This window comes from Amblyomma americanum, chromosome 9 (assembly GCF_052857255.1).
Source record: "Amblyomma americanum isolate KBUSLIRL-KWMA chromosome 9, ASM5285725v1, whole genome shotgun sequence".
NCBI lineage: Eukaryota > Metazoa > Arthropoda > Arachnida > Ixodida > Ixodidae > Amblyomma > Amblyomma americanum.
In genome coordinates, this window is record NC_135505.1 from 143,981,076 (window position 1) to 143,993,932 (window position 12,857).

The 12,857-nt window shown below is 47.9% G+C and overlaps 1 protein-coding gene across 2 annotated transcripts in view; it reads right to left on the reverse strand.

Moving 5' to 3' along the window:
• Window positions 1-1,837: 1,837 nt before the first annotated feature.
• LOC144104728 (uncharacterized) overlaps window positions 1,838-12,857 on the reverse strand; it is an 81,965-nt gene continuing 70,945 nt past the window's right edge. The window contains exons 2-3 of one of the 2 annotated variants that reach the window (XM_077637887.1): window positions 7,652-7,878; window positions 1,838-6,691 (exon numbers count right to left, since the gene is read on the reverse strand). In XM_077637887.1, coding sequence (XP_077494013.1) covers window positions 6,221-6,691; window positions 7,652-7,878 — 698 coding nt within the window. In that variant the 3' untranslated portion in view covers window positions 1,838-6,220. The remainder of the gene's footprint in view (window positions 6,692-7,651; window positions 7,879-12,857) is intronic. The other variant, XM_077637888.1, reaches the window with a different exon arrangement.

Below are 12,857 nucleotides of genomic sequence, written 5' to 3' on the forward strand. Positions count from 1 at the left end.
TAGAAATATTGAAGGTGATGGTCCATTCTTGAGATGTGTAGCAAAATCTTTCTTTTAAAGTTTTTCCACCGCTCGCATTGAACAGTTAAGATTGCTTTATAAAACCAACGTGGAAAGCTTTTGACGATAACAAAAACATTGATAGAAAAAAAAAGGTAATGTCATTCGTCAGATCATCAAGGTTGCGGACGATGCCTTGCATGCGATGTTCTTGCAGCGTCAACAAGTAAAATTCTGCTGATCGCAGGCGCCAAACAGAGAGAAATTCGCAGAGAGAGCAGTTTGTGGTAACGGAGGTATTTTACGCAATAACGTGTTTAGGCGGTCCAAGTGGCTTAAATGATTTTGTAGAATAATGCATGATGATACAAGCCTTTGCAGCTGTATAGGAGTCAAGTGCAGCCGCTCTCCAATCGATTCTAGCGTCCGTCCTGTGTAGTTCTCCAATTGCCGAATGTTCACGCGGTTCGCTAGGTGGCACTGACTGCCGACAGCCACGGGACTGGAGTTTTGCGGACTAAGAAGTATAGAGTCAGGTACCAGGAGATAGACACTTTGTGCATTGCGTGCGGAGAGGAGGAGGAAACGGCTGAACACTTGATACTTTTCTGTAAAGGGCTTCACCCTACAGTGGAAGGCAGCGGGGCTGGCTTACCCAAGGCATTGGGGTTTAGGGATAGTGAAGGGAAAGTAGATTTTAAGCGAGTAGAAGTAAAAAAGCGAAGGTTATCTGATTGGTGGCTAAAAGCAAGACAGGAGTAAAATTTCACAAGACATGGCTAGGTGGCTTGAGCCACCGCCCGATGTAAAGGGTTCAGCCGTATCCATCCATCCATCCATCCATCCATCCATCCATCCATCCATCCATCCATCCACGCGTTTTGCCGTTAGTGTTTGGTTCCACAGCGATAATCGGAGGAATGTGAAGGGGAATCCCTAGTTCGCATGCAAGAACCAAATACATTTGCATGTATGCATCAGGTTGAAAAAGTTACCGTGAGGGTAAATAATCAGTGAATATCTGTTAAATAGAAGCAAAATGTAAGCCTCTATTGAGCGGAGAAATCGTTAGCTGATTGCTAATATGGCCTTTTTGCAGCCTTAGCTGTTACTATTTCTTGGCCGTGTTTTGCGGCGTCGTTGTCGACACTGGCATTCGCACAGAAATCAGCCGCTTTGACTGGTCAACACGGAGTGACGTCACACTTGACGTCACTACAACTCACTAGGAAAACCTGAAGAGTGAGCAATAAATATTTCCTTCTTCCGTTCCAACTAACGTTGAAAAACATTCGCATTACTCACTCGTAGCCGTTCTGCGAATTTTTTTTTTAATTTTATTCTAATTGTACTTACGTCCCACTCGTAGCCACGTAAGTTGAAATAGGGCAACGGAGGTAGAACATACAGGCGTGGAAACTCTGTAAGCAGGGGGCCATGTAATGCCACATTCCGTGCAAGTGCTGATGCAGTGGCGTCATCTAGCGGTGCTGAGTGAAAGCTTATAGCTGCGGGTGCGATGTCAGAACGCACTACCAGGCACCATACGGGCTTTAAGATGTGTTTACATGTGACCAGAAGCGCTAATTGAATGCGTGGTGAAAAAAATCTCGGCATACGAGATGCGCCAAGTGCACCGGAACGCTAGCTTCATCAGGCACCGGGTTGCGTCAGCATGCAATTGGCTAATGGCCATCTGTGACGTCATCGTGCCGCTCTGCACCTGAAAGTGAAGTAACCACGCCTGTGTGCTCATGCTCCGTGATGTGAGGCCAAGAGTTCCTCCTTCGCTTCTTAGGTTCTTCGTTGCAAGTGGAAAAGCCATGAGACAAGGCATCCCTATAGAAGAACTTTTAATGAACAGGTTATGTACAATATGAGGCATGAAATGAAGTGATGACGCCGTTTTCCCCCCAATGCACTCAGACTGAATTGCTCCACTCAAAAATGTAGCATTTTAGATGAATCGCACCCAAAAAGAAGGTCACACACTGCCTTTCACAGCCTGCGCGTAAAAGGGTTCAATTTACAACGGCTTCGTTACAACCAAATTACGTCTGGCGAACTTAGTGGGAAGTGAAGATGGCAGCTCATTTGAATCACTGCTAATGCAAGCAACACAGATAATTGGCCCAGTATTGGAAAGTAATGGTTTCACACTGGCCCTTCGTGGGACCAGCTTTTGTCAATATATTTCCAACATTATACGGCCATTATTTGCGCTGCGTGGGAACGCTCACGAATATTGCACTAGAAGCAGCAGGTTAAAAGAATTGCTAGTCGCTGGAAACAGAATATACACCCAGTTCACTGTACACAACTCTTTTGCAAATACGAAAATCGAACTGTTTTAAGGAGGTCATATACGCGGTTGCTGTTTACATTACAAAAAAAAAAGAAAATTAACGTTTTGCTCTGGTCATATAAAAAGTCACCTGTACGCCTAGAACAATTAAATCATTTTCAATAGCGCGCGCAGTTTATTGATTCTAATGAGCGATGTAACGGAGAAAATAAATTTTCTTCACTCAGCGTCAAATTCGTATGACTGTATGCAGCCACCTTTGAGAACTTCATAAAGATTCACTCCAGTCACACACTACATAGCATTTAAACCACCTGGAAAAGCACGAATCGGAGCACTTAACGTGATTTTCATACCCGACAGCCAGTTAGCAACTAAATTTGTACTGCACAAAATTGGTACCATACCATGTACGGCAGCCATTCAGAAGCAAAGCTTGCCTTCTATAGTGTAGAAACGCATTATCCAATGAACTCAGTGCTAAATATTCTCAGTCAATGGCCTGCGAAGCATATAACACTTATTGCTGAATCATATTCCTACGAAACCTTCGCGTCTTTATACCTGTACCGAAACACTCACACTGTTCACCAGCGCTATAGTTTGCTTTTCTCCGATGTGGACGAAATAGACAGTATCTGTGTCACCTGAGAGCAGCGTTCCGTAAAAGACGAGATGAGCTTGCAAGATCTAGAACGCATAAGAGTGAGGAACTCAATAAATAAGCCTACGCTATCTCCGACCGACGCTGTACGTTTATCGATGTGTACGCCGACTTCGCGAGTTTGAAGGAACGGCACTAAAGATCGGTGAGGACTGACGATGTCGCTGGCACCGCCGTCAGGCATATATAGCTCAGTGTTTGAAACGGCAGGCAGGATTCCATGATTCAGTGATCGAACGTCACTAACACTCGGCCCCTTTCGATTGACCCTCTCTTTTCTACTGTAGAGTGCAATCAATCAATCAATCAATCAATCAATCAATCAATCAATCAATCAATCAATCGAAGCTGTTCGCCCCAGCTCCTGTGTGTTGCTCGTTACTTTTTTTCACCCGAAACCTTATTAGGCCTAGCTGGTACTGGTCTTTCCGCGAAGTCTTTGAAGACGTCCTTACGGCCACTTGGACTCCAGCTGATGTTTTGTGCAGAGACCGTAGTATAATGATGTGTGGTCCAGTACTTCATGGAATGCGAAGTCTTTGTATAAAAGTATCTTGCTGTTCCGTAGAATTGGGCAAACTGAAAGCTGTGTCCTGATGGTGATTGAAAAAAAACAACTATAGTAGCGGCCCAGAAGCAGATGCGAATTCCTGGCTTTGATTGTAGTAACCGTTTTCTGAATAGTAATGAGGTAATTCTTTGTCGTGCTCCACACTGTTTGGAGATAAAAATTAACCCTCACCTCACAAAGAAAAAAAGGACACATTGGGCAATACTGTGAGTTTAGAAGCTCGTGATTGTTCGGCCTCAGTTTAAATGACTTCCGCGAATGTCCGTGATCTGTCAGCTTTATCAGTAGCGAGGATAATGGCCTGAAAGAAGATTCCTTTCATCTTGGAACGTTACCAGACCGACTTGAAAGAAGCAAGCACCGTGAGTGCTGGCCGATGGTCGGTATTCTCGCAAGGCAATGTATGGTTCAACACTTATTTGTATACTGTATACGTTTGTACGAGGCTACGGCTGGGGATGTTGAAAAGTGTCACCAGGCATGAAGAGTCTAGGAGCGAAGTCTTTCAAAGAGTAATAGCATTGCATCAGTTGCTTACATGGTGAACCAAGCAACGGGCGTACCTTCGTTTCTGCCACGCGAGGACCACGGGATTTTTAATCGACTGTTGTAGTGTTTCTGTGTAGTCAAGATTTCCTGTTTTCGGAAGCCTCATAGTGTGTTGATTGCACAACGGTAGAGTAAGCAGACGTCGGCCTAATCTCAGCTGCGGTCTACTGTTACATTTTTCGTTCCTTAAAACTGTACAAGTGTGCACATATTCTGGTTTCGATCTCTCGAGAGACACGAAGCGCTCACCGATTGGCCGAATCAGCGGATATGGTCGTCGCACTCATTGGCAAAAGTGCAGTCGCACCGTCTGCTTAGACGGTGCAACTGTATTCTGCGCCAGAATTTTTCGATAAACAGGGCACATTTAACAAAAAAATTCATATCAATTACATCATCATCATCTTAGCAAATACGCCTGGGAATGTAATGTGGTTATTAGCGAAATAAGAAGATTCACAGACGCTCAGGTGGTCTGATGCGATGCACTACGTAAGCAGGATGCGCTTTTGGGACGATGCTTTTCTATTCGATGCCTTTACCTTTTGCCGCATCCAACTTCCAGAAATTTGCACCAATTTCGCTTTAGTCTGGCTGGCTTTTATGGCTCGCCAATGATTTTTTGTTTTATATTTGCTGCATTATGCACATTTCGGCTTACATGGCGTGCTGCGTTGGAGCAGTCGATGAAGCGTTCTCATTTTCGGCGTCATTTCCCACCTCTCCGCACTCGCCGCTCGCTTGGGAACCTCGCTGTGCCCGCGGCTCTCGCCGCTGCCGATGCAGGTGCTGGAAGCTTCACTCGGCGGCTACGCAGAGACACACGCCGACGTTTTCGCCTAATTGCACTCATACCGCTTACGCAGTAAAAACGATTTCGGGGTTCGAGCTGCTTTGACGCCCCCTGCCGACTGTTCCTGGACTGGCGCGCTTCAAAGTCTGTCGGTTATTTTTTATATTTGAACACCTGCCGTGGCTGCTTATCGGAGTTCGCCTCTATGCTTTAGTTAGTTGTAGAGGCCACTGTCAAGTGGGAACCTAAGCAGGCACCAGCTCTTATTGTTTTCTGTTATTAATTCTCCCCTGCGGCTGTGAGTTCCGTTTCCTTTAATAATCGGTACCCTTGAGGCATTTGTCCATGCGCACGGTCACCAACCAAAAAACGCTGTAGGCTGCAGAGGAAAAAAGGTGCTATAGAGTGTCCCTCCGAGCTGCAAAGTAGTTCGCACTTGGCTGCCCGACTACAACGCGTGTTCTGTGTGCGATGCCTGATACTTGTGTACGGAATTGTTAACACTATGTATTCGCCAATCTTTGCTTTGCGTAACGTGTTGGAAGATGGAACGGCAAAAGAAAGCTGTAGGAGGTATTCATGTGATGTCATGGGCGCCATTTTGAGATACAGAGCGCAGCTGCAGGGTGCAAGTCGGGCCAGATGACAATAAGCCCATTAAACATGCTTGTGGCCTTTCGCTGTTCTCAATGTGTACCTACCCCCTTTGCCAAAAGTAACCATACTGTCCGGTTTGCTTCTCAGTTGTATAGCGGAACACTTATCACACCCATCAGGCTATAAATCAGTGTGAGGTAAGAAGAACCCTTTTCCTCACCTTCCAATACGTCTTGGTTTTTAGGGATGCCGTAGGGGCTCCACTATATGAGGGAGAAACAAACCCTGCAGCCTGGTTACTTTTAGCAAAGACTGCACGCAAAATTGCTGCCACTGTGACCTCGGTGCATACTCCCTACAGCCGGACTTGGTGGCAAGGTCGATAAAGTTCACTTCTCCCTCACGCCGCGAAGTGAAATGCTTTAAAGTGCACTCGGGCGTGGTCTTTCCCTCTCTCGCATACATAACCAGCCGATCACTGGTAAATGCTCTCATCTAGTGGAACGCCGTACAAGCTGCAAAGTCCTGAATGACTGTCACACACACAGCCATTGAGACAACCCTAAAGACACGTCCTCAGAGATCAGCCGTGTACAAACTGCGATCGGCAAAAGTGTGAATCCGGGTGAGACACCTTTTCGCGGCCCACCGCAAGCATAAATATTTCAGGGTCACTGTCGAGTTGTGCGTGCAATGCCGACGGCGGGCGCCGTGTCCTCCTCGCCGCGGGCCAGCCTAGCGTCACACCACGTATGGCCGGTAGATGAGGTCCGTGCTTCGCCCCGTGGGCTGGGAACACAGCGAGAGTGCCACATTGGAGTCCGCCAGTCCCGGAGACAGGGCCACGTCGGGTTCGGCGTCGCTGTTCGCGCCCCGCGAGGACACACTCTCGTTGTCCTGCTGGAGGTGCGGCTGGTGCTGGTGGTGCAGTCGGAGCTGGAGGTCCCTGGCAGCAGCAGGCGAGTCCGGGTAGTCGTTGGCGTTCAGCGATAGCCGGTGGTGCGGGGGCGCCCCGTGCTGCGCGTGCCGATGCGGCTGAGGCGCGGGCTTCGAAGGCGGCGGAGCGGTGGCGCCACCGCCGCCTCCTGAGGACGGTGTCGGGCTCTGGCGGCACTGGTCGGAACCTTTGTCGGCCGAGCGGGCCTTGGCCTCCTGCTGCGCCTTCTTGCTGCGCTTCCACTTCATGCGGCGGTTTTGGAACCAGATTTTGACCTGGAGGAGAGAAAGGAAAAAGAAACAGCAACAGGCGTCACTAAGAAGTTTACTGTGGTCACACGAAATTTTTGATCAAGAGCGCTATCGAAGGTGTTATGAGGTTTAAGTCCTCCTTCTAATAGTAATACGTCTCTGGCAGCAGAAAATTTAGTGACGTCATCGCTTCGGGATTAACTTATCAGCTTAATTCTCAACAACGATATTGGCCGTTGGCCATCATTACCAGTATAATTCGTTCTAGCACTTGTAAATACCAACATATAGTTTGCTCGCCATGACATTGCCGTGTTCAGCTACGAGCTGCCTATTGGATTACCTTATCTTTGGTCATGTGACCGGGTAGAAGCTCTCTCGGAGAGTAATTGAGAAAAAAGAAACGTATAGAAGTGGGAAGAAGCCTGTGCCAGCGATGCTTTTCCAGACCTTTGGCACATTTTGGCCGACAAAGGGGTGTGGTGCGAAGGCCTAAGGATGTCGGAAACCCACGTCTAGCTGATGCAGTTACAATTGGGAAGTTTTGCGGTATTGAATTGTCAGGAACTGAATAGTAGATATTTTTTGTTTACTGCTGCAGTGAAACCCTGCATGCTCACACTCAGTACGTGCCGCTGTTTATATTTGAAGCCTATTGACCCAGCCTCCGCGGTGGCTGAATGGTTATGGCGCTCCGGTTATGACCCGAAAGACGCGGGTTCGATCCCGGCCGTGGTGGTCACATTTCAATGGAGGCAAAATCCTAGAGGCCCGTGTACTGTGCAATGTCAGTGCACGTTAAGAACCCACTGCAAGTGGTCGAAATTTCCGGATCCCTCCACTAAGGCGTCTTTCACAGCTTGAGTCGCTTTGGCACGTTAAACCCCAAAAACCCTAACCAAACTGAATTAGTCATTACGCGCGACAAAGACTGGACATAGGCCACGCTCTCTGCCAATCCTGCGCAGTTCTTCCTCCCCTCACCTGTGTCTCAGTGAGCATGAGGTTCGTGGCCACCTCGAACCTCTTGGGCCTGGAGAGGTACTTGTTCATGCGAAACTGGTTCTCCAGCTCAAGAAGCTGCTGGCTGGTGAACGCCGTCCGCGGACGCCGCGTCTTGCCCAGCAGCGCCGCCTGCGGCTGCCCTGCGTACAACAGGTGGACAGGCTGCTGCAGTTGTTCGCCGCTCTCCCACCAGGTGTCGCTAAGGACTAAGGGATAATAAAATAGTTCAAATGACTTCAAAGGACAACATACAAAATACATACAGCATGCAAATGGCACAACGGTCCATGACAACATGAAATCGGGACAAGTACAGGAAGAATACCCATGATATATCTGAAAGAAGCAGCACGAACAATGCGGAGAAATAAGGGAGTAATTACCCAAGCACAGCCATACGGCTACAAAGGAAAGCTGTACAGCTTCCACAGAAACTTCCTATTCATACAGTTATTTCTCCACCTGCTACCTGATCAGCCAACAAGCAAAATGTGCTTAGGCAGATCAGAAGTTATGAATGTGTACGCATACAGACGAATAAATTTTTTATTTGATTTTATTCGTGAAAGAAAATTCGTCCTGGTCCGGGGTTCGGACCCGGGACCAAGCAAATGAGCTAACCGGGACGACTAGCATATGGTAGGGCGACAGCGAATTGACCAGTTACTCCAAGTGAGAACAGTTCGGGAATCCCCCAAAGTGGAGTAGCTTTGTACGAGTAATTACTCATCGGCATCCACCCAAGCGCAGCCACACGGCTACTAAAGAAAGCTGGCTGCGCTTGGGTGGGTACCAGAGAGTAATTACTCCCTTATTGCCAATCTACTCCACCTTGGCGCATTCCCCTAAACATTTGACCAACACGGAGAAAAGAGCCCACGGGACCAGCACTGTTTCACATTATCGTTCCTCCATGTTTTCGTCTTAATGGCGCTGCTTTTTTCAAGTATAAATCTTTACCAATATGCCCAACTCGCAGTCGATTTGCGTTGAGTTCAGTTCGCGTGCCCTCGGAGGCCATAGAAATGGTTTAGCGTTCGAATCTCAGCACGCCAAATGGACGCCTGGAAAACGTCATATCCTGTTGGTGAGACGCCTGACCATTAACGTCTTACGTCGGTCGGTGTAACATTTTATTCTCTCTCCGTTACCACCGCTTTAAGGCTACGCTGTAGCTCCAGGGTGCCAGTGCTCGGTGATGAGCGCGGAAGACCGCAACATTGGTCCACAGTCTAATTTCGCCGTCTGGGGGAACTCGAAGCGCTCACCGCGATTGTCTGGAATGATTGCGGAGTTGCAACCAAAAGCGTCGCTGCACCAAGTCACGCAAAATCGACTAGACGGAAAAGTGACGCCACCAGCTGTGGGATTTTCTTATAGAGAGCTTCATCCACCACAGGAATGCCGTAAAGTGCAAGCTTCTTCACTGGTTTTGCCCAGTAAGTGTTTAGCCGAAACCCTGGATGGAGCTACAATCGCTGAAACTACAATAATAATAATAATTGTTTTTTGGGGGAAAGGAAATGGCGCAGTATCTGTCTCATATATCGTTGGACACCTGAACTCGCTGTTCATTGTTGTGAATGTGGCTGCTACTGTATCTTACATAAGATAGATTTGACTGACTTTCTCTCCAGAGCCTCAGTAGCCCCGCGACTGACCAAGTCGTCAAGATAACGGCGGGGGACACAGTTTTCGCTAAGCTTTGAAAACCTGCGTGAAATCATAACTGGTTCTCAACAAGTGATTCAAACGCCTTTGCGTACACACTAAACAGATTCTCACCGTTAAGAGTGCAAATCAGCTGTCCCCAGACGAACGCCCTTCTGGGGGCTAAAAAGGGTGCAAAGATCAGCACCCTTCAGGAAGGCTGCAAAGCATGAAAGTTTCGATGGCGCGCATCAATCCAAGGCTTTTGCTTCATGGGTGAATCATTGTGGAGCACCCTTCCAACATGCATTCGTAGAGGTGTTATGGAAAAATAGTACCCTTTAATGAGGGTGCAACCATTACATCCTCTAAAATATCACTAAGTGCACCCTTCATTAAGGGTGCTGATCTCTGCACCCTTTATTAACACCGAAAAATTGGAAAAGGGTGTTCGTCTGGGGACAGCTGATTTACACCCTAAAGGGTGAGAAATTGTTTAGTGTGTGTATAACAGTGCTGAGTGTGTATTTTGTTTCTGAAAAAGCAAACTGCTGTACATGCTCGCCCAAAAAATGCTAGTCCATAGCAGAAAATGGAAGGGAAGATGGCTCTTCGACGCTGAAACTTGACATAAGAGTGAGGTGATTTTGCGTCACGTCAGCTCTATAACCGCCCACTTGTTTCGCATTCCACACTGCGCTCATCGCCGATGGAACTAAAAATAAAGCACTTGGTGACAGCCCTAGCATGTTCGACAAAAAAATAAAAACATCCGCCTGTGCTAGCACACTCCTCTGCAGCGTCCTTCGTTGTGAACCTGCTGGCTCGGATGTGTCTCCGGCGAAGGTGTTTGAGCTCTCACACTGTATGCTCTGTGTCGTATTATCGTCACGTACCACCCTGGTCAGTACAGCATCGGATGCTCTTGTATCCGTGCCGAACCTGCAGCGCCCGCAAAATTTTACACAGCGCCGCGATTTTCCGTTTGGCGTCGTTGGGGACTAGAAAATTCGGCAACGGGCCCCGCCAAGTGGAAGGAAGGCTTTCGAGAGGAATCTCGGCGTTTTTGACGGCACGATCCGGCCGAGTGAACTCGGCGGCGCGGACGTGGATGGCCTGCAGAATGGTTTTGTTGGTTGACGCGCGTTGACGTTGGGAAACTTCTTCTTACATATATCCGTGGGAGAGATTGGACGACCATCGAAACACGTCGGTCTGTCCCTGTTGAAATTCGGGTGTTGGGCAATGATGACAGCGGCTAGCTGAGCGTATAATCTGCAACGTCTGCGAGAACATGGGTCGAAGTGTGTTGCGAGCTCATTGGAAATGCGGATGGTCATAATAAAAAAAAAGTAACTCCTATACTTCTTTTTTCTTTTGCCTCGCACGTAGCTGCGCCGGCCCCTTACCCTCTTTCCCCTCGTGAGTGCACAGTCGTTGTTTTCTGCACATATTTTAGCAAATTAAATATTATAATCAGAAATCCTCACACAATTTTTTCGATAGCTTGTGGTGATCATCGTGGCGCTTGTGTTAAACAGCAAGCAAAGAAGTAGTCGGCTCAAAGATTCATACCCGCCGCGGTGGCTCAGTGGTTAGAGCGCTCGGCTACTGATCCGGAGTTTCCGGGTTCGAACCCGACCGCGGCGGCTGCTTTTTGACGGAGGCAAAACGCTAAGGCGCCCGTGTGTTGTGCGATGTCAGTGCACGTTAAAGATCCCCAGATGGTCGAAATTATGCCGGAGCTCTCCACTACGGGCACCTCTTTCTTCCTTTCTTCGTTCACTCCCTCCTTTATCCCTTCCCTTACGGCGCGGTTCAGGTGTCCGCTGATATGAGAGATACTGCGCCATTTCCTTTCCCCAGAAACCAATTATTGTTATTATTCCAAGATTCATAATTATATGGGTTCAGATTAGAGCGAATTGCAGCTAAGCGGATTTCCCAGATTGCCACCTGAGAAGTGAATTATCTTATTTTTCCTGAAATCGCTGAACGTGAGAGGACTTTATCTCTGCGAGAATACTCCAAACGAACATCCGCGGTACAGCCGCAGTCGTACGTTGTTTCCATTGCCCTCAGGACAAGAACGGAGGGAAAGAACACACAGCACATCGAAGATTGTGCACTACTCATCTCCATGGTTAGATTGAGAGCCAAGTCCATTAGTGAGAAGAAAAAAAAATTATCCAGGGCGGGTTGGTCGCAATGATGAATCGGTTATATTGGTGTTGCGTTTAGATACAGGTTTCGCCAATATATTTAGGTTTTGGTTTACTGTATGTTACTTTACTCTGTACTTCATGCAAAAGTCGCGACAGGTTTTGTTTGAATTATTGCTTGGCACAAAATAATTGAAGCTTTGGAGTCTCGATTGGAAACAGATAGATACAAGCCACATCTGTTTTTATGCGTGCCATTGTTTCACACAACCACGGAAATCCGCAAAATGAAACTGTATGGAACTCAACATCATCACTAGCGCCTGAGTGGTACTCGAAATAAAGTGCCTTTCTCTCTTTATGAATGTTGCGCACATGACTGCCATCGATCCAGGGAAGAATAATTCGTCCCGGGACATGATTTAAGAACGCAAACTTAAAGCGCATACAGCGATTCGTCATCGCAGAGTACAAATAATATCCATGCGCGCCACAAATGCTCGCTACAGTGTCCCACAATCCTCTCCCTCGTAACACTGCAACCTCAAGTCATGCGGCCCGCTCCAGAGACGTGTTTAAACATCACCGCTGCACACGCCACGAATTCAACGTAGCCCCGGGAGGTCCAAAAAACGGTTACACAGGCCACGGCGACTCAAACTAAAGCTTCCAAACAGAACCGGTCGAGACCGAAATGAAAAAAAGAAACATAAATCAAGATAGGAGCGTTTCCAATCTTTCCTTCCGCGAAGTCGAATCAGCCCGCGTGTGTGGGGCTCCCTTTCTTCCCGCGGGAATAGAAATGAGGAGCGACCCGTTGTTCCAAACCAATGTCGCGTACCTGGGCCCGCGCAATTGGATGCAAAGCGGAAGTGCAAACAAGTGTGTGTGCGCTCGCCCCGACACAAAGGAGGTGGTAGCTTGGTGGGGAAGACTTTCCCTTTTTGAGTGTTTAAGTTCCCCATTTTTTGGCTCCACGCAAACATGTTTTCGTATGTTTTTTTCATTCAGGGAGAAAAGGGATAAGGTTTGGGGAATGTGGCACATCAACGAGACAAAAACGGGAAAAAGGAACAGAAGCAAGAGTCCCTAGGAAACGCAGGTATACAGTGAAGGCTTCAAAGACTCCCAAAAGAAGGAAATCGCATTAGGTAATGATTACGCCCCGGTGCCGACCCTTGATAAAATGGGGATAAAGGGAGCGAGTGGAGTTAAGGGATTCGGTTCGACCTGTGTACGAGTGTACGGGACGTGAACACAAGGGCGACGTCGGCTGCGCCGGTCCTCCTCTCCCTCCGTCCGTAATATGGGACTCCGGAGGACCCGGAAAATCGTAAACTCTTTCGCGAATAGCACTTCGAGCCTGGACGGTG